A 21,998-nucleotide genomic window follows, 5' to 3' on the forward strand; every position below is an offset into this window, starting at 1 on the left:
GTATAACAAAGTGAGTCAGCTATACGTATACATATATCCCCATATCCCCTCCCTCTTGCGTCTCCCTCCCACCCTTACTATCCCACTCCTCTAGGTGGACACAAAGCACCGAGCTGATCTCCTTGTGCTATGCGGCTGCTTCCCACTAGCTATCTATTTTACGTTTGGTAGTGTATATATGTCCATGCCACTCTCTCACTTCGTCCCAGCTTACACTTCCCCATCCCCGTGTCCTCAAGACTATTTTCTATGTCTGCGACTTTATTCCTGTCCTGCCCCTAGGTTCTTCAGAACCTGTTTTTTTTTTATAGATTCCATATAGATGTGGTAGCATATGGTATTTGTTTTTCTCTTTCTGACTTACTTCACTCTGTATGACAGACTCTAGGTCCATCCACTTCACTGCAAATAACTCAATTTCGTTTCTTTTTATGGCTGAGTAATATTCTATTGTACATATGTGCCACATCTTCTTTATCCATTCATCTGTCAATGGACACTTAGGTTGCTTCCCTGTCCTGGCTATTGTAAATAGTGCTGCAATGAACATTGTGGTACATGACTCTTTTTGAATTATGGTTTTCTCAGGGTATATGGCCGATAGTGGGATTGCTGGGTCGAATGGTAGTTCTATTTTTAGTTTTTTAAGGAACCTCCATATAGTTCTCCATAGTGGCTGTATCAATTTACATTCCCACCAACAGTGCAAGAGGGTTCCCTTTTCTCCACACCATCTCCAGCATTTATTGTTTGTAGATTTTTTTGATGATGGCCATTCTGACCGGTGTGAGGTGATACCTCATTGTAGTTTTGATTTGCATTTCTGTAATGATTAGTGATGTTGAGCATCCTTTCATGTGTTTGTTGGCAATCTGTATATCTTCTTTGGAGAAATGTCTATTTAGGTCTTCTGCCCATTTTTGGATTGGATTGTTTGTTTTTTTGATATTGAGCTGCATGAGCTGCTTGTATATTTTGGAGATTAATCCTTTGTCAGTTGCTTGGTTTGCAAATATTTTCTCCCATTCTGAGGGTTGTCTTTTCATCTTGTTTATGGTTTCTTTTGCTGTGCCAAACTTTTATTTCATTAGGTCCCACTTGTTTATTTTTGTTTTTATTTCCATTTTTCTAGGAGGTGGGTCAAAAAGTATCTTGCTGTGATTTAAGTCATAGAGTGTTCTGCCTATGTTTTCCTCTAAGAGTTTTATAGTGTCTGGTCTTACACTTAGGTCTTTAATCCATTTTGAGTTTATTTTTGTGTATGGTGTTAGGGAGTGTTCTAATTTCATTCTTTTACTTGTAGCTGTCCAGTTTTCCCAGCACCGAGTATTCTTTTAGAAAAATGCACGTGTATATAGCACATTACACTATCAGTATTTTGATTTTATATGTTCACTAAATATTTTTTTAACCAAACACTCAAATAAATATTTCCAAAATCTTAACAATATAAAAAGAATTTGAGGCTAATTTGACAGCTGTTCTGGTGCTCTGACACTGATGTGTGGAAGGAATTGAAGTCAGACTGGAGTCAAAGTTACTATTTGGGAAGAAAATGCAATAGTTTTGACAATTGCTTGAAGTTAGAGTTAATAATATTTTTTCATTTATGTCTTACAAATATATAATTTCTACCTCTATATCTTAATATTAGATAACCAAAGTATGTAGACACTTTAAAAATTTTATTGAAGTTTTATGTTCTTTTAAAAATTCTGACTTATTTTTTAATAGAATATTTCCAGTATTTATATAATGTTGATGTTCTGGTTTGATAATTATAGGATATTTATATAAGTTATTATATTAGGGGAGCTGAGCATATGGGAACTCTTTGTTCTATTTTTTGTAAGCCTAAAATTATTTCAAAATGAAAAATTAAATATTAATGAATGTACACGCATACTCTTATGTATGTATGTGTGTGTGTATATCTCCAGAACCTGATCACTTCTCATTACCTCTATTGTTACTGGTCAGATCATTTACTACTTAGATTAGAGCAATAGCCACCTAAACATCTCCCACATTCCACAGCTAGCTTCCCTCAGTTTATTTTCAACCCCCTGTTCAGAGAGACCCTATTAAAACATAGAGAGCTATGTCATTACTTAGCTCAGTGTGATCCAGTGGCATCCTATCTCACTCACCAATTTCAGTGGCATACAAGATCTACCTTGCATAATAATTTGATGATCATCTGGCCTTTTCTTCCTTATTCTATCACTATCCTCCTCTTCTCTAATCTCATTTCTCACTCTTTTCTCCCTGGCTCACTTTGCTCTGGCCATATTGGCCACTTCATTGTTCCTTAAACAAAGGTCAGATATGTTTTCACCTGAAGGTCTTTGCATTTACTGTTCCCTCTACCAGGGATGCTATTCTTCTAGTTTCCTCATGTCTCATTCCTTCGCTTCTTTCAGGTCTTTACTCAATGTCATCTTATTGAGAGTCTTTCTGATTATTTTCCTTAAAATACAAAAAACATTCCCACCACCTGAGCATTCTGTATACTCCTCTTTTTCTACAGCATTAAACATCACTAAACATGTATTACATTTTATTTATATTGCTTATTGTCTTTCTCTCTCCTAAAAATGCAAGCTGCGTAGGGCAAAAGTTTTTGCCCATTTTGTTTTCTGCTGTATCTCCAGCGTCTGAAACCATGTTCTGCACACTGTAGACACTCAAAACATAGTTACTGAGTACATGTTTGCATGAATTGTTAGTAATCACCATATAGATTGAATTTAAGCAGTGGAATAAAGTATAAAAAGAAGGGAAAAGGACCTTGGACCAAGACTTGAGAGCTTCAAAACTTACAAACTGGGAAGTGAAGGCCTGCAAAGAAGCCCAAAATACAGTCACCTGAATTACTGGTCTAAATGTAGAGAGTACTCAGGAAAAATAAGAGCACAGCCAACACTTAATTGCTATTTGGAATTCAAGAACAATAAAGGATTTTCGGTCATCTGTGAATATTTACTAAGTATCAAATAACATGCATTGTATTTGGAGATGTAAATATAGTGAGCTTACAATCTAGTGGGAGAGATTTTTAAACAGACAAATTCAAAGACAATTAATAACCATTTTAATTATGCCCATGTACACTGTGAATATATAAAAGAGGTCTCTTTGGTCTAAGCTAAGTGTGAGGGCATAAAGAAAAGAGTCTAAGAACACTTTCAAGATCGGGTAGAATTTGGCCAAAGAAATAAGGGGTAGAATGGAGATAAGCTGATGAAAGTAGTTTTAAATATGATGTCATTTAAGAACTAAAACACTTATTGAATTGGTTTAATGACTTATAAGTAGGAATAAAATTTAGTTCAAATTCTTTTTTATCTTCATTATAAACTCCTCAAAGGAATAACTGTCCTCTTGCCTTCCTATCAACAGTTCTTAGATCCCTGGACACCTAGCTTTCCTTTCCCCTGTCCTTCTAAAACTACTCTCTATGGTTACAATTAGCTGTGTTGAACTGATAGCTCCATTGATTCTTCCTCTGTCCTCATTCCCTTTGGTTCCTCCAGTGCCTTTATGCTTGGGTTCTACCCACCATTTGACATTGTCTCTACCTTTATTTTTGTCACATTGCTTCAACCCAAGCTCTCCTTCTACTATTCACTTTCTCTTTCCTCTTTCTTCTACCAAATGAGCTCTCCCTTCCTTCCACCCAACTTGCTTGTTTTAGTTAGTAGCACTACAATTATTCTCTCAGCTGCCTATGATGAAATAAAAATCCAAATTTTAAGGCAAGACAAGAAAAATTTAAACATAAACCATTTTCTTTGCCCTTTGGCCTCCTCCCTCCCCTCTAGTGTGCATTGTGCACCTGCCCTGTGTCTTCACCAGACCTCCCCAATGGCAGAAATACATGCTCAACCTTAAAGAGTGATTTTTCTACTTCTGGCACCAGCCATGTAACTCCTCAGAAGATAACATTCTTTTCTTGACCATATAAAGGGTCAGGATGACACATCTCTCGCCTTGTATGTGCAGACATCTTTGATGAATTTTATGTGCAGTGCCAATATGTCATTTCCTTTAAAAATATCAATTGGTGCAGAACAGACTGGTCAGATGACCTGGGGAAATACTGTGCTGCGCCTAACAGAAGTTCTTAGCTTAAATACTTACTTTAGACGTTATTAATGTTACTAGCTATATTACTTGTATTCTGTCTATTTTACAAGATTGATGTTTATTGCATTACCAAATGTGTGACTGAGTCTCAAATAAAATTAACGATGATTAGGCAACTTGAAACTATTGATCAAATACATAGTTCTGTAAGATCAGTGATTGTAATAGTGTAATTCTAGATATGGGAGGTAGAAATGAGAGGGAACCATTTCCTGGACCATAACGGACTAGTCCAGAGGCTTTTGGCTACTGGTAATAGGGCTTAGTCTAGGACTAGCACATGGAGTGGCCTATCAAAGAAATCCTCCCCTGATCTGGGAATTCTTAGCACAGTGGGACAAATTGGTCATGAGATGTCTCCCAAAACTTGGTTGAAATTAAGATTGAAAGGGAGGGGATTGTAAAATAGAGAATGTTGCCCAACATCCAGTTCTACAAGAATCAAGTATTAGCCACTGCTGTTGCTGACCTGCAATACACCCTGAAAGGAATTCAGGGTGAAGATCAGGATGAGACATTCTGTGCTCTGGGAAAACTGACAGAACTGACCCTCAGATAGTTAGCTATTTCCAGGAGAAAATTTTATGAACTTGCATCTCCCCAATACTTAGAAAAGCACTGAAACCATTAACTAAGATGTACGTTCCTTGCAAATAACGGTGACCTTGCACCAAGATGTGTGCTTGATTGCATGTATCTGCTTGGCAAAAATCACATATACACTGGCTTCCCGCTTTACCACTTCAGAAGTTGTCAGAGCTCTCTGAGAGACTGTCTCCTGGGTTATAATACTCAGGTTGGCTTAAATAAAATTTTCCATTTCTTTCTTAAACTATTAATTTTTCATAAACACCTGTATTTAGCGATAGTTTTAAAAACTACTTTATAAATTCACAATATTTAATTGAAGGACTCTCTGAGACCCTTTGACATGTCTCCCTTGTTCTCCCAGTTGATGCTTGTATCTTTTTGGTGGTCTCTTCATCCAGTGGTTTTCTAGCCTATGCTTGAACATTTTCAATGACAGTAAATGTAATATCTAATCCCCTTTTATTCTTCTCCCATATTGCTAATTCCTGTTAATTCTTCCTTAAGGATGTCTTTCACTTGTAAGTCCTACTTCTCCATTTTCACCATAGTCTATTAAGATGCCTAGTTTAGGCCCTTACCATGTCATAATTAATTTAGTATGATATGGCTGCCTGACTGAGTCTCCCAAATTCATCTCACAGACTTGGACCAGACTCATAATTCTTTTTAAAATTTTATTTTATTTTGCATATTTAAAAATACTGCTTCTGTCTTACTACTGTTATACTCACAAGATCTAAATGGTTTCCTATACTTTGCTTTTATCAATCTAAACTCCTCTGCTTTCTAGATTCTACCCACTTTACTTCTCATTGATATTGAAACACCTTCTTTTTTGTGGTGTATGCATAAGCAAGTGTGTTTAGGGGCTGCCCTTAGCTTGTTGCTAATTTGCTGCCCATTGACATCTTATTTTGTCCATATCTCTGTTTTTAATCTTTGTTGCCACTGTCAGAAGCAGAAAGAAGTCCTTTAAATACTCATTTTGGGCTAAAAAGAAAGTTTAACAACAATTTTCCTATTAGAAATGGTTTTTCCCTTTTATACTTCTGCAAAAATTGAAGAGGTGGCTTGGGATCATAAAATAAATACAAATGTCACCAGTTTCTCCTGTCTGGGAGGCCTTTCTTGGTGGAGTCTACTGTGAAATAACTGTTTACAGATCAAATCAAGGAAGTAAGAGCAGAGCTAGATACTGATTTAAGTAAAGCATCTTACAAGTTTAACTTGTGTGTTTTCCCTTAAAAAGCACTGATTCTACCAAATGGGTACCTTTATTGAGATAAAGCTAAACACACGTTTATTGCAAAAGTTGATGAAATATTTGTCATATAAATTATAATTAACCTTAACTTCATATTTTTAATTGCTGGAGGTCTTTTAAAAATAGAATAAGGATGAAAAATCCAGAACTTCATTAATCTTTTGGTTTCAGGGTATCCAGAACCATGAGAATTTGAAAAATACCCATGTGGAGGTAACAAGAAAAGAAAATGTTTAGAAAAGAGAAAACAAAGGCAGGAATTTCAATCAACAGATACAGGAAAAGAAAGGAGGTATTGATGAATAAATAAGGGGATGGGCTAGTAAATGGTGAAATGTTCTCAATTAGAAATAACTAATAAAATTATCTTTTGGTGATTCAGTTCTATAATATTCCAAAATTAAAAAACAAAACCACACAAAGAATGAGGTTCTAATGAAAGACTATCCCAAACTGCTTCTCAAGTTCAGTCCTGCTCAGTTGGAAAAAAACACTCTCTTCTTACTAGCTTGGCTCGAGATGTTGGCTCAAGACCAGCATGACTTAATAGCTGTAATTTGCATTTGAATGCAATTAACTGGGCCAGTACTTTGGGGTAATCAAGCTGCCTGCAAATACACATATGCTGCAAACTCAAAAAAAGTCCTAGTACTGGAGAGAAGAGTATTCTTTGAATTCCTCTTAGATTTGGTACTCAGGGCCAAGACTTTATATGCAATTTTAGATTTCAAACTCTGATTTTAAGTGTGAACAATGAAATTTAACCTTTATCTAGTTGTTTATTCTTAATAAAGAGAAGTTTAGCTACCTGCCATTTTTTTCTCTTTAAAGAGTAATTTCACTGTTCCTGTAAAAGTGATTTATGTTATTTTTAAATTTTCAAGAAAGATACAAAGAAAGAAAAAAAATCATTCAAACCTTTATTTTCCATGCAGAAATAACTCTCACCAATATTTAAAATAAACATAAATGAAAAAAGTGTATATAGTTAAAAGTTTGATTTTTTAGTAATGTTATGTCATTAAAAATAAATTTACAAGATGTTAAACTGCTTTTATCATGAGGTAAACTACTACTATAAGTATTTAAGCTTGACTTGCGTTACTTTCCAGTTATATATTCTTCATATGCAAACACTTGTAGTGTAGGCTGAGATTTTCTAAGCCCAAAGAATAAAATGTATAGTGAAACTAACAGTGAAGAACAAAGAGGCCAGAACAGAGAGTCAAGATGCCTGGATTTTTATTTAGCTCTGCTACTAATTTACTGTGTAATATGTGTGTGCGTTGGGAGGAGGGGAAACCGGTACGGTGGTCAGTTCTCTCAGGAACTGTCTCCTTATCTGTAAAATGAAAGGGGTGAACTAGAATTGTAAAACGTCCTCCATCTCCAAAATTAATGAAACCTTGCTTACATTTGCTGGGCTCAGGTGTTCTGGTTTCCTTCCTGATAGTTTGAACGCCACTTTTCATAGACACTATGGTCAGGAAACAGTCTCTCAGAGAACCATAACCAATGGGCAGCAGATGATATACAATGAAAACTTGTTCTGTATTGAAATAAAAGCATAGCATGCCCTTCTTCTGGTAATCGCTGACTTATACAAGTAAGCATTGGCTGCACTCTTGAATTTTCCACAAATTCTGCCCGTTAGGAATTTATGATGTAGTTGAGGAGTTAAAAACTAATAATTACAACAATAACAAAGACATACATGAAGTACAACGGAGATTTGGCAGAAGGAAAATATCATACATCTGGTCCAGAGGAGGAGTGAAATCAGGAAAAGGCTGAAGAAAGAGGTAATTTTTGAGTTGGGCCTGAAATATAGACAAGATTTTAATAGTTAGAGTTGTTGGGGAGGCTTCTGTTTCCTCACATGTAAAATGGAGGTAGTCATTGTACCCACTTTCCAGAGTCATTGAAAGAATCAAGTGAAATAATGCATGCTAGTCACTTAGCACATTGCACTGGCATGGTGGAAAAGCCCTCTAAATGCTTTCCATTGTTATTAATAGGGAAAATGTATAAAACAAAATGAATCATGAAGGAAAATTGATATTTCTGATTATGGTATTAAGGATTAGTTTTCTTAAGGTTTTTTCCCAAAAAGATTTCTGAGGAGATATTTGTCTAGGCATGCTCTCCCAAAGCCAGTTGTTGGCATATGGAGTTGTAATCAGTACTACTTCTTTTAGTCTTTCTGCTAGCAGCAAAAAGGAAGTAGCAAATAACTTTTAATGACTGATTAGAATGTGGAAACCAGAAAAAACACAGGGTAGATAGCCTAGAGGGAAAAAAAAACTGGTGATAGTTGTCCTCATGAATGTTGTAGCTTCCTTTTGGATGCTTGTTTAGGGTGTGCTAGAATGTATCTTTTGCCCAAATACACCTTAGACAGGTGCAGCTAAGGCGTCAGTACCTGCTTTGTAAAACAATTCATATTTACAAATGTATTTATATTATATATTATATATGTATGTAGCTCTTTTTATAGCTAGCTTTATTGTGTACTTATTGTGAGTTAGTGCTGTGATTAACATATGATAAGCAAAGCTCTCAATCTACAAAACAACTCCATAAGGCAGAAAATACATTACTTACATGCAAAAGCATCTTGCCCAAACTCACATAGTCACTCAGCTAATATTTTTTTTTTTTTTTTTTTTTTAATTTTATTTATTTATTTATTTATGGCTGTGTTGGGTCTTCGTTTCTGGGCGAGGGCTTTCTCTAGTTGGGGCAAGTGGGGGCCACTCTTCATCGCGGTGCGCGGGCCTTTCACTATCGCGGCCTCTCTTGTTGTGGAGCACAGGCTCAGCAATTGTGGCTCACGGGCCTAGTCGCTCCGCGGCACGTGGGATCTTCCCAGACCAGGGCTCGAACCCGTGTCCCCTGCATTGGCAGGCAGATTCTCAACCACTGCGCCACCAGGGAAGCCCACTCAGCTAATATTTAATGACCTGTACTATGTGTCAGATACATGTTGTAGGAGATACAGATACATCAGTGAATAAAACAGAGAAGATCCCTGCCATCTTAGAACTCAAATTCAAATGGAGGGAGGCAGACCATAAACAAGAAATAAACAAAAAGCAAGAAAATACCAGTTAGTGATAAGGGCTATGAAGAAATAAAATAGTGATGTGACAGCAAGTAACTGGGGGTACAGTGCTGGTTTCATGGGTGAGCAATCAGTGCAGCTACACAGGGCCCTGCGCTTAGAGGGACCCTACTTTTGTTTAATGCCCTGCTAGCACTGTCTTGAAATTCTTAATAATTTTATCTTTGGATTTGTTTTGTAAAGGAGGTCTGATAAGACAGTGGAGCATGTGGGTAAGTAGAGGACATATGTGCAATACCCATAACCTCCATTCCTTGGCACACCATTCTCATAGCTTTTGTGATGCCCTGTGAGCACAGAATCTTGGTTGATGCACGATGGATGGAAGTTAAGTAAGATTAAAAGCCAGGACAAGTACGAGGTAAACGTGTTAATCTCTGACTGACTAAGCAGGGATGCTGACACCTTGAGAGGCCATGCTTCCCTCAAACCAGAACTTGCTTCAAATGCAAAAGAAGGCAATGGCATTCTAAGAAGCACATCGAACAAGAACCCTATCTTATTTCTTATTTACACTTCCCTGTAGCTGCCAACCACTGACTCTGAAAATGATGACATAAAAGGTAAAGAAAGACAGAGAAAGGTAGTTCCTCTTCCTTTCAGTTCTTCCTTATTCATCTGCAAGCCAAAGGTGAGAAATTGTTAGTAGAATGTAGGTATATCAAGAAGTAAAATAAAAACAGTTGAGTTAGTTTTGTGTAATGTTTCCATGGTTCAGTTAAGAATCAAATTCACATGCATGTATGAACTACACAACAGGAATTGTATAATTTATAATTCCACATATGCGTTAAGTGCTTTTCATACTTAAAGCTGGCATTGAACAATAAAAGATGAATGGTAAAATTATGCCAATAATTAAAATTTTTAATTTTTCTTTATGGAAAATGACATTAAATAGTGTTTTTACTTACTATTTAATGGGAGAGCTCAGAAGAAAGGAAAAAGCTTTTTATTTTAGTATCTTTAACTACATTATTATATTGCTTTCATAATAAGACACTGCATTTTTACTTTGCACTGGGCCACGCAAATCATGTGAGCTGGCCTTGTGGGAGTGCTACTTTAGATTGAATTATCAGGAGAGGTCCCTCTGAGGAGATTGCATTTAAGCTGATACCTAAAAGACCAAAAGAAGCCAACTATGGGAAGATTCAGGGAAAGAACATTCCAGGTAGAAGGACTAGTTAGTGGGAATGTCCTAAGTCAGGAAAAAACTTTGTTTTCAAGAAACAGAAAGAAGGCCAGTTTCACTGAAAAGTAGTTGTTAAAACTTGGAGTGGCAAAAGATAAGGTTCGAGTTTGGAGAGGCCAGAGCCTTAAAATCTACAAGAATTTATTCTACTTGTTTTAGTTAGCCATTGGAAAGTTTCAGGCAGAGGAATAACATAAATGACTTATGTTTTAAAAGATCACTTTTTTGCAGTGTGGATGCAAGAGTGGACTCAGGGAGATCATCCTGAGTGGTCTATATCTAAAGAATTCCTCACCCTTCCAGATGGAATTTATCATACTCTTGTCATAATTTCTATTATTGCACTTACGGATTTTCAAATTTGTCTCACTGAACTAGACTGTAAGACACTCTTAATTCTCTCCATATCACTAGTGTCCAGCATTGTTTGCATATTGCAGCTGCTTATTAAATATTTATTAAGTGAATAATTGGGAAAGGATTTTTTGCTCTTATGGTAAAAGCTCTTTCCTCAGAATTTTCTTCAAGTTAAGATAATTAATTAATTAGGTGAGCCATAAAGAAAGGGGTTATAGCAGCCATAAGGAATCTGAAGTAAATACAAAATATACAGTTGATTTATAAATTTTGAAATTTGGGAGAAAAATACTGAGTCATCAATAGGAATTTGAATTGTTATACTAACTTCCTGAACCCATGTGCAACACGTACCCAAAGACACAGCTATTATTGGTGCTAATGTTTTGGCCGGATGTTCCAGACTGATGGCTTGGGATTGAAGTTGGCCTGAGACCTATTTTGATTGGTTTGCATGGTATGTAAATATGGTGCTGAATTAGTTATTGATATTTAAAACTAAGGAATTTTCACATAAAAAAGTCTGACTTTTCTCTATTTCTTGAGGAGTAACAAACATACAAGCAAACAAAAAGCTTGGCGGCATTGGGTCTGCATTCCAGCTGGCCAGAGCCAAGGAGGGCCACTGCCTTTGCAAGAAGCCTATGTTCTCTATTTTATCACAGTCCTCACTCTGCCTGCTCCACTCACTTAAATTACCTGCCTGGCTCCTGGTGGCATTTGTGTTTGTGACAGCTCCTACTGAAACATGTATATACTAGTACTATTCTAAATGAGAATTTTTTTTTAATATAATAAGTTCTTAAATTATACATACTTCTCTTTAGTTTTCTTGCTAAGTTTGCTTGGCTTTACTTGCCTTCCTTGTAGCTTTTATCAATTCGAGAACCAAGGTGGCCAGTCCAGATCCACCCAGATGTGGGACTGCCAGGGAAGGAGGAAATGGTGTTTTGATTTGCTGATAGACAAATACTGAAGAAGAGGAGGTTCTCCAGAGGGCAGGAGAGCTTTGCCACCAATTTGATCTGTAGAAGGTATTCACCATCTCTGCCCTCTTTACCTCCTAGTTATGTCTGTTAAGACTCAGGAGTATTGAGGTTAAGGGATGGAATAAATTTAAAACTTCTATAATTATATATCACATAGGCCTTCACTTAAGATCATTAAATACTTCTTGTTTGTCCCAATCTGTGCTGCTGTCTCTGACCCATGCTGCTGTATCTCTGCTGATAAGGATGATTACGTGTGCCATTTTAGATTGTAGGTACTTGGGACAGGGTCTTTATTTGGATGGTGCCATTTAATGTATTATACTATTTTGTAGGAACCCACATGTTTATTTAGAGAAATGCATGGGGCAGCCCACAAAAGATACTCTGTGGCAAAGCTAATAAAGGCTGTTTCCACAGAGCTATCTAAAGGGATGGGGAAGCACAATAGCCACAAGAAGAAACCACAGTGGGTCAATGTTGATAGAATCCCTGGATTGGGAGGTGCTTTTTGAAGGCCAGAAGGGAAAGAAAGTCCGTTGAGAAGGATTTACTACACAGCAGGTCTCGGTGGATATTCAGTTCTGGGAACTCTTGGCAGTACCAGGGTGCAGTTCATTTACCAGTGTACAAATGGTTTAACAGAAGGGCATTCAAGGGTCCATCGTTTCCATAGCCCACACGGGCTGGTAAATGGGCGATGGACTGCAGAACCCAGCTGCCCAGAGGCAGTGGCCAAATCCGGGAGCCGGTTTAGTATGGATGACTGACTCCTGGGAAGGAGAACGTTCACAGGGGGCTGGGGATAGGGGTCAGAGTCCAAGCTGGAGAGAGGACAATAAGCTAAGGGTGGAAACAAAGGCGAACCAGAGCGGCAGCTGGCAGATTGCTGGCGCTGCGCTGGGGAATCAAGCTTTGCTTTTAGAAAAGAGGCAGGCTGCAGCAGGGCGGGCTCTAGCCGCGGCATTCTCACAGAAGAGCCTGCAGGGGCGCAGGGCTCGTCGCCCTGGGGCATGGGCAGCTCGCGGCCGGCATCCCTCCCCCGCGCGCCTCCGGGCCAGCAGCGCCTGGCAGTGCCCGCCGAGGGCAGGGCGGGGCGCCGGCCGGGCAGCGCTAGGTGGGGCCGGCAGCGAGGCCGCCGTTGACGCAGTGCGGGGCCAGCAGCCCGGAGAGCCCGGGCGGGTGTGGCGCGTTCAGCCCGTCCGCCCGCAGGCCGCGTCCCCATCAGAGGGGGCAGGGCGCACTCGCCCGTCCAGCAGGAGGCCCCTGAGCGGCCTGCTGGCTCCGCCGCCGCCGCGCTAGCCATTCAGCGCGCTGCGTCTCCGCCCCAGTGCTGGGGGCTGAGCTGGGGAGAAGGGGCGGGCACCCGCGAGCGGTGAATCACCTCCTCCTCCTTCTGCCTCAGCGCCGCCGCCGCCGCCGCCACCTTTCCATTCAGTCGCCCAACATGGCTGGAGCGCGGCGGAGGTGAGCCGTCCGCCCCCTGCAGCTCCAGCCTCCTGCGCGCGACCGCCGCGGCTCCGGCGGCGCCTCAGTTCTGCGGTGCAGAGGCCCAGGGGCTCGGCTGTCGCTCGCCGCCGGCATGTGGGGCGCCCTGGACGAGAGCTCTGTGCGGGTGGCTGTCAGGTGAGGACGGACGCGGCGGCGGGCGGGCTGCGGGCGCGGCGAGGATCTGCTCTGGCCCGGGGCACCGGCCGTCGCGCTGCGGAGACGTGGAGGTGGCCCGGCGGGGGCCCGGCGGCTCTGGAAACCGAGGCGGCGGGTCTCCGCCGGCCTGGCGCGCGCGGCCGAGTGCTGGCTGGGAAGCCTCTCGCCCTCGGGCCCCGGGAGTTTGCAGGTGACGGGCGGCTGCGCGGCGCCCGGTCCCGGGGGCGCCTGATTCCTCTAGGGGGAGAAGCCGTCGCCGCCCGTCCCCGCCGCGTCGCGCCCCCAAGGAACAGTTGCCTCAGGTTCGGCCGCCTCGGGCGATCGCCTGTCTGGCTTTGCCCGGAGGAGCTGCCGCTCTCCTGGGCTGTGGTGCTCTTATATTTGCAGCGTGACTGTCTTTACGTGTACCTGCAACTCCGGCCTTCGGAGGCAGGAGACAAAGCCTTCCAACGGTGGGGGTCTAGATTTCTGTGCAAATGGACGTCTCGTTAAGCACCGGCGGGGACTAGCTAGCACCAGCGTGTGGGTATTGAAGACATTTCTGGCGTTAGAAGGGATATTATATTTTAGGGAAAATTCCCTGGTGCTAGGTCTGTAGAAGGAAGAAAACTCCTCAGCAAGTGTAAGGGTTAAATGGGTGACTGGGTGAAAAAGAAACATACTGAGGTTCAGCAGGATGGTTACAATGTAAAATTACATATGCCTGGGTGAGAGTTTTGAAATACTAGATACATCAACATTGTAATTTGGTCAAGGACAGATACCCGAGTATTGAATGTAATTTGGATTGTTGATACATATCAAGAAGCAGAGCTCTGACAGTTGCTCATGGAAAATTGCAACATCATCGCTGAAATATTAATGAAGCATTCATGGTAGAGTAAGTGGCGTTGCTTTTATAGCTCTTACAGTCTGTGAATTCGTTTCTCTTTATGTATACATTAAAGATTTATAAAAATAATCTGTCCTCTGAGAAATTATTTTAAAAAATTTTCTACCTTTGTAGTCTCTCTGAAAAGTTATTCTTAAAATCCTATCATGTCAGTATTTCTATAGCTATTTTAGTGACAAATCTTGGTTAGGTATAGAAATGGTAGTTTTATACATACTTTGTCTCTTTAATCATCTAAAGAATAAAATGAATTTTAAAGATTTTTTTTTCATTCCCTTTACAGACCAGGAGATGACCACCCATGGAGGTGACTGTTTTATGACTGTTTAGAACCACCTGTTATAAAGCTTTTGAAGTTTTAATTTGGCCTTCTTGGTTATTCTAGGGCTACTTATCCAATTGCTGGATTAGTTTGTTTCTCCTGTTTACTACTACCACCTCTCTTTTGGCCTTTTAATGCTTATTAGTGACTGTACCTGGCAGATGAAGGGGAGAGAAAAAGAGGAAACCCAGTAAGATGCAGTTTTGTTAATTAGCAGGTCTGGTCAAGGACGGTAAAGAAGGAGCATAAAATAGTAATGAAAACAAAAAAAAAAAGAAAATTGGCTGTCAGAGAAACTGTTGTTAGAGAGTTAATATTTTTTTAATCTGTGAATTCTCTAGAATATCACAGGGCAGTTTATTGACCATGCTTTTAAAACTGACGCTGCTTGCAGTGGAGGTGAACAGAGTCATGAATCACCCTAAAGTGATGTTGACAGATAAATAACTTATACTTGGTTTTGGTATGCATGTTAGCACTTTTTTAAGGGAATATGTGTGGGTCTGTTTGTTGGGGAAAGGCTTTATAAAATCACGTTGTAAAGTAAGCCACATTGTGAGGATCTTTTTTTTTTTTCCATTAAATACATTGTCTGAATAGATAGACTCTCTAAACTTACTTTGCATAGGATAAAAATAGCTTATATAGCACTTTGGCATTTATAAAGTGTATGGACATATGTTTTCATTTAAAACATGTTTCATTTAAAACAAATATTTATTGAACATAAAATCCCGTCTCTTTTGTCCTAATTTCTGAGCTAAAAATAACAATAATGATTGGACACATAGTATGTGCCAGGGTCAGTGCTGTGTGTTAAGATGTTTTACATCCTGTGAAATTGCATTTATTTATCATAACAATCTTTGACTTAGGTCCTGTTATTATTATGGCCATTTTATAGGTGATACACAGAAAGATTAGGTAACCTTCCCCAAGTTAAACTGGTAGCAAGTGGCAGAAACAGAGTTCTAACCCAGACAGCTTGACTCTAGAGCTCAAGTTCTTAACCATTAAATCTACATAGGTGAGAGGCAAGAACATGCTTCGCAAAACTTTACTTAGCTTAAGGTCACTTGCCTCTTCCTGGTTCTGAACTAGTTTAATTACAAATGCATGACTTTGACAGGATATTCATACCTCGATATTCCTAGAAAAGGTAGAGCTCAGAAAGGGGGAACCTGAACTTACCTAAACTATTTCCTCCGATTTTTTAATCTTTCCAGTGACCTCCAGTCTTACCTTCCAGTTTGTGATAGACTTCATCAGCAGGATAAATAAATCAACACATAGACACAAATGATCAGGGCACTTGACTTACTTTTCCCCTTCAATGAATAATGTAATAACAAATAATAGAGAGTTGACTCTACTTATGTAAATGCACAGTGTCCTAGAGGTTCTTGTGCTTAATTAGATATGGAGACTTATCAGTATGTTAAAGCTGATGACTCTATTTTAGGTTTCTCAAAATAAGAGCATGGGTCATATAAAGCTTTGGGGAAAAGAAGTTAAACAGAAAGTTTTTCATTTAGGAAGAACATTTTAAATTCAGTTTCTGAAAATGCCTTTTGGCAGAGTATATCTGAGGTGTTCTGTAGGGTATCTTTCATTGTGGTAGGTATGGATTCAGATCACCCTCCCTCCCCCGCTATCCAACCCCATGTGGCTATCGAACACTTGAATTATGATTAATGCTGTAACTGAACCAAACCTAGTTCCACTCTCCCAGTGCACAGCAAAGCCAATTTACTGACACCAGGTTGTGGTGAAGTAAAGTACAGCTTATTGCAAGGTGTACCCACTGTGGGGCCAAGCAAGGAGAATGGGCAGCTCACGCTCAAAAGACCCAAAGTCCCTGATGGCTTTCAGAGAAGGGTGTTTAAAGGCAAGGTTCGGGAGAGGGTCTCAGGGTGTGTGATCAGTTGTGGATATCTTTCTGATTGGTTGGTGGTGAGGTAACAGGGTGGTATTTCAGGAGTTAACATCATCAACCTTCTGGTTCCAACTGGCCTGGGGTCTACCTGCTTGTGGTCAGCATGCAGTTAACTTCCTCCACCTGGTGGGGGCTTTAGTATCTGTAAAACCACTCAGGGATATGGCTCAGAATATTATCTATAGCCCTTGAGGAACTAAGGGCCCTTGACTTTGTTTTAATAAAAATAAAACTATTATTATTTTGTCTTGCTTGACTGTTTTCCTTTGTGTCTGCATTACTCTGATTAAATATGCTCTTTGGAACTTGGGGAAGGCCTAGGAGGCTAAAGCTTTTCTACAAACAAGAGGCCAGGGACATGGGGAGGGGTGTGTGCCCCCGGGAAGACCCTGCAGGGTCCTGCTTGGTTTCAACACAACTGAGAAATTAAATTTTAATTTTTATTTAATTTTAATTAAATTTAAAAGCTGTCCATTTAGTTTTTGGAAAACTTCTAGGTATGCTTGGAACAATGTGGCTGTGTGGACCTATTTTTTATCTGTAAAGTTTATGAAATGTAAATACTTATAAAGTATTTCTGATGAAAATTTAGCCTCCTAACTGACATGTATTGTCTGTGTAATATATAAATATTCATAAATCATATATATATATGATTTTAAAAACAGTATGAAAAATATATCAATCTTTATATTACATGTTAAAATGATAGTGTTTTGATATGTTGGGTTAAATAAAATATTAAAATTAATTTCATCTATCTTTTTCCTTTTTTAAAATGTGGCTACCAGAAATTTTAAAATTAAATATAATGTTGCTACCATTATATTTTTATTGGATAGTGCTGCTCTATAGTTTAAAAAAATGTGAGGAAGAAGTATAGAATAAAAATGTTCATAGCCACCACATCATAGATCTGGTATTTTCTGTAGGTCAAGAAAATACCAAAATATTGGGTGTCTGTTTTTAGAGTGGTTATATATACACATACGCACATATCTATGCACGTATGTACATGTAAGATTTGATTTAACAGCAACATTTTTTCCCTCTGGGTGCATAGGTGTAGAAAGTTATCGATAATAGACTGATGGTAGCTGACTTCCTAGAAAATGTAGTAAGTTCATAAATGTCACCTACAAAAGTGAGCAATTTTTAGTGTATATTCTATATTTATTATCTAAGTAGTATACTGAATTGAACCATTCAGTTAACTTAAAATAGTAAACTCAAACATTTTGAATTCTAAATCTAAGACTTTATGAAATGATGTGGTGAAGGAAAGTACAGTGTTTGTTGCAAGGCGCCTACCGTGGGGCCAGGCGAGGGGAATGGGCAGCTCACACTTTCCCTTTTTCCCACTATGTCTGAATGCTGACATAACATTTGAAACATTTTCCCCAAGAATTTTAGCTTGCAAAATATGTCAAGAGCTGAAAGAAAATGGAGATACAGAAAGGACCATTGTGTTTTCATGTCATTGTCTATATGTGGTTGTGAGCTACAATTTTTTTCTTGGCTTTGGCAGAGAACAGGACATATCCTTGACAGTGAGTTTGGATTAGTGTGTCATGTTGTCTAATTTGCTGTGTTTTTACCTTACTACAGCACTTTTAAGAAGTGGCATTGCTCAGCTAGCTTAAGTGCTGACTGGATAGTCAAAAGCTCTGTTTTGGGTCTGCCACTGGCACTGATTTGCAATGTGACCTCCCTGAACTTTTCTTTTCCCTCATGCTGAGATGGCAGTGTAAAGGTATTAAGGGTTATAAGAACCTTTCCGTATGCAGTCTGTTAAATATGTGATTTTTTTGTTGTTAGCCAAACTGTTGGTACTAACGGTGCCTCTATATTGACAGGAAGGACCTATTTTCTTTTTTTTTTTAACCCCACATTTGTTTATTTATTTATTTTATTTTGGCTGTGTTGGGTCTTCGTTTCTGTGCGAGGGCTTTCTCTAGTTGTGGCAAGCGGGGGCCACTCTTCATCGCGGTGCGCGGGCCTCTCACTATCGCGGCCTCTCTTGTTGCGGAGCACAGGCTTCAGACGCGCAGGCTCAGTAGTTGTGGCTCACGGGCCTAGTTGCTCCGTGGCATGTGGGATCTTCCCAGACCAGGGCTCAAACCCGTGTCCCCTGCATTAGCAGGCAGATTCTCAACCACTGTGCCACCAGGGAAGCCCAGGAAGGACCTATTTTAACATTTCAAACTTGACTTTCCCACAATATGTTTATCGTGGGTACTGTTGTTACTTAAGAGGAAACATTTAGACTTTTGTGGTCTCTTTGTCCAATTCTGGCTGTAATACAAATATGCAGTATTTTATTTAATCTACATTAAAACCCTATGAGGTAGGCTGGATAGATACTATCCCTCTTATACAGATGAAAAAGTGAGTCTCAAAGATACTAGGTGACCTGTTCAAGGTTTCTCAGCCACTAAATACCAGAATTGGAACTCAGACTCAGGCTTCTAGTACCTGTTTCTCTGTTCTTAAAAATATTTCCAAATGTTTTCAAAATATTGGGTTGGCCAAACAGTTCATTTGGGTTTTTCCATAAGATGTTATGGGAAAACCCTAGCAAAGTGTTTGGCCAACCCAATATTTCACATACTAGTTTCAATGTAATAAGGATCTTTCAAGCTGAAACACGAATATACACGTGAGGTAAATTATTTGAAACAATTTAATGTTTAGAGAATGTAGAGGCAGATGAGCAAGTCTTTTAGAAATATTTCATGGAAACAGGTGGTTATCTGCTGTTGGTCATTTGTTTATTCCTTTCTTCATGCATCAGACATTTATCATGTGCCTACTATATGCTGGACACTTTCCTACCTCTGAGGGTACATGACATACATGACAGACATTGTCTCTGCTTTCATGGAGCTTAGACCTAGCAGTGTGAGGCTCTTTTTAAATGCACAAACTATGTAGGACCTAACACAAAACATATCAACAGCACAAACTAGAAATTAAAGACAATTGTTGCAGTTTAGTTTTTATTTATCTCTTATTTTTTTAATAGCATTTTTTTAGTTCATATATTCCTCAAGAACAGTGATTTAAAAAACAAAAAATATGCCCTACTTCCAAGCATATTTCATACAAAAATTGAACTCCAAAGCCTGTGCATTAGAAGGATATTATTTCTATCTTTGTATGTATGATATAACATGTATGCCCTACTTGTATGTCTTCGTATTTGGATCATAAAGTAAGGGAAATGAAAGAGAGGAGACTAAAGAGCTTGTAGATGATGTGAGCTGAAAGTCAATGAAGTTATTTATTTAAATACGAGTTGATACTTTTTCTTCAGATAAGGTTTATTAAATTTATAGTGTGGTAGGTCTGATTGTCATTTGGAACTCCACAGAAGTTCAGATTTCATGTCTATTTATTACTACCTCTTGAGCTCTTACCTGCTAATTAGTTAATATTTTGGTGCATAATTATGGGGTAGTAAATGATGCACTAGAAATTCCAGTTTAGTGAAACCATGAAAGCAGAAATTATCTTGGTAGTTAATTTCATAATCTGCCCAATCTTCCAGTTCTCATCCATTTCTCCTCAAAGAAGTGAACTTGGAATATCCCTTATTATGGATGTTTTCCCGCAAGACATGTTACAGCTTCCCTGTGTGACCCTGACTTATAAATGGTTATTTTCTGTCAACATTAGACATGACTTTTATCTAAGTTTCAGATTAGGAAGGAAAATACATCAATGAAAATGCATGCAATGCATGACATAAATGAAATGAATATAGGAAAACTTCTATCTAAGTTTCAGATTAGGAAGGAAAATACATAAATGAAAATGCATGCAATGAAGATGACATAATTTGTATTCAGTGTATCAGAATAATTTTATTAAAAATAAAATGGATGTTTTTTAGTTTCAATACTTCTCTCTGGAGAGCGGATTTCTGAATTCTGTCTTTGAACTTGGTTTCCCAGTGGATTAACTATTAATCTTCTCAGGGTGTTAAAATAGTTTTCTTGTGGCTCGGGCTTTATTTGAAGCAAATGACAGACAAGCCAAAGGGGACCATTTTGATGACATTCTACAATTATAAGATATTTCTTAATGTTTAAGAATTATATTTCAGGTTCCTTTGTTCTTAGTTTTTCTGAAATTATTAGACATTTATATATTGAACATAACTTTTAGTACCTCTATAATTATTGGATTTAAAAGGGATTTTAAAACTGAAAGGGACCTTGAAGGGACTAGCTTGTTGAGGCCCCTTCTTTAAGATGATTGAGGTAATAGAGACACTGAGCAGTTGAGGGAATTGCTTGAAGTTCCACAACTAGCAGCTCAAGTCTTCCGTTGACTGTTGCTGTGGATTTTCTAGGACTTCATGTTTTGCTGGCAGACATCTCAGACATAGAATAAATTTATATTTTATAAACTACAGTTTTAATCCCTTAAGTGCTCCCTTTAAAAGTTTAATTTGACATTTCAGTGAGTGCTCCCAATCTCAGTGCCCATTATTTTGGCTTTGTGATTGCTTCAATTCTAGAAACTAGACCGGTGATTCTAAAAAGAACCTCTTAAGAGGTAGAGAGAGAGGGATCCCTGGAGTAGAAATCCAGGTCTATATTTTGAGGTTCCTATTATATTAAAATGTGAAGAAATGCCAGAACTGGGTTATAAAAATAATATAGACTATTTTCAACATATACATATAACACATTAATGCTTTAACAACCACCATGGAAATACAATGTCTGTGTAGCTTAATTTGGAAATAGTATTAATCATGTAAATAGGAGGATTTTGTGAATGCTAGGCCTGGGACATGTGGCCTTCTCCCTCTCCCCTCACCTTGGTTCTTAAAACTTTTTTTTTCCTACCCCAACAGATTTGAGGATTATAGCACATTCCAGTAATAATGGCAGCCTCACAATGGAGGGATGGCTGGAGGGTGGGGAAGGGTGGAGGTAGGGTAGGGTCAGTGTGGTATATTTATTGGGATCTGGAATTGGAGCTGGAGGTAGAAATCTGAGTGGTTAAAAAAAAACACTTTTGAGTATTACTTCACTAGAAAGGTGGTTCTTAAACTTTTAAATAACGTCTCAGTCCCTCCTATCCTTATTTTAGAAGGAAGTAAAGGATACAACACATTTTGGCCATACTGGAGGCCTGTCATGCAAAAAATATCCTAAATCCTACCTCTACTTGAAGCTTTTCTAGACTTCATGCAGGGAAATTTCTGCCTTTTGGGGCCACAGACCTTCTTTATGTGATTCTCTCTCTCTCTCTCAAATTCCAGTGGGAGAGGTATACATAATATTATGATTTTCACTGTTCAGCTTGAAATGTCCCTCAAACTGAGAGAATATTTGACATTTTTTTTAAAAGAAGGTGCTAATATACTGACAGTACTATTACAATAGAACATTTGAAGGACATTGGGGTTATTGAATTGAAACAAGCTGATATCTACATGTCCAGATTTGGAATGAAGGTTATTCAGAATTTAACCCCAGGCTAACTTACTTGGGTACTATTTAGAGCAAGGAAACC

General features: G+C 38.8%; 1 protein-coding gene across 7 annotated transcripts in view; it reads left to right on the plus strand.

Moving 5' to 3' along the window:
• Positions 1 to 13,097: 13,097 nt before the first annotated feature.
• The window catches only part of KIF21A (kinesin family member 21A), a 174,235-nt gene continuing 165,334 nt past the window's right edge, over positions 13,098 to 21,998 (plus strand). For all 7 annotated transcript variants that reach the window (XM_061205892.1, XM_061205886.1, XM_061205888.1 and 4 more), the window contains exon 1: positions 13,098 to 13,295. In XM_061205892.1, coding sequence (XP_061061875.1) covers positions 13,252 to 13,295 — 44 coding nt within the window. In that variant the 5' untranslated portion in view covers positions 13,098 to 13,251. The remainder of the gene's footprint in view (positions 13,296 to 21,998) is intronic.

The sequence above is a fragment of the Eubalaena glacialis genome, chromosome 11, assembly GCF_028564815.1.
Source record: "Eubalaena glacialis isolate mEubGla1 chromosome 11, mEubGla1.1.hap2.+ XY, whole genome shotgun sequence".
In the NCBI taxonomy this organism is placed as follows: Eukaryota; Metazoa; Chordata; class Mammalia; order Artiodactyla; family Balaenidae; genus Eubalaena; species Eubalaena glacialis.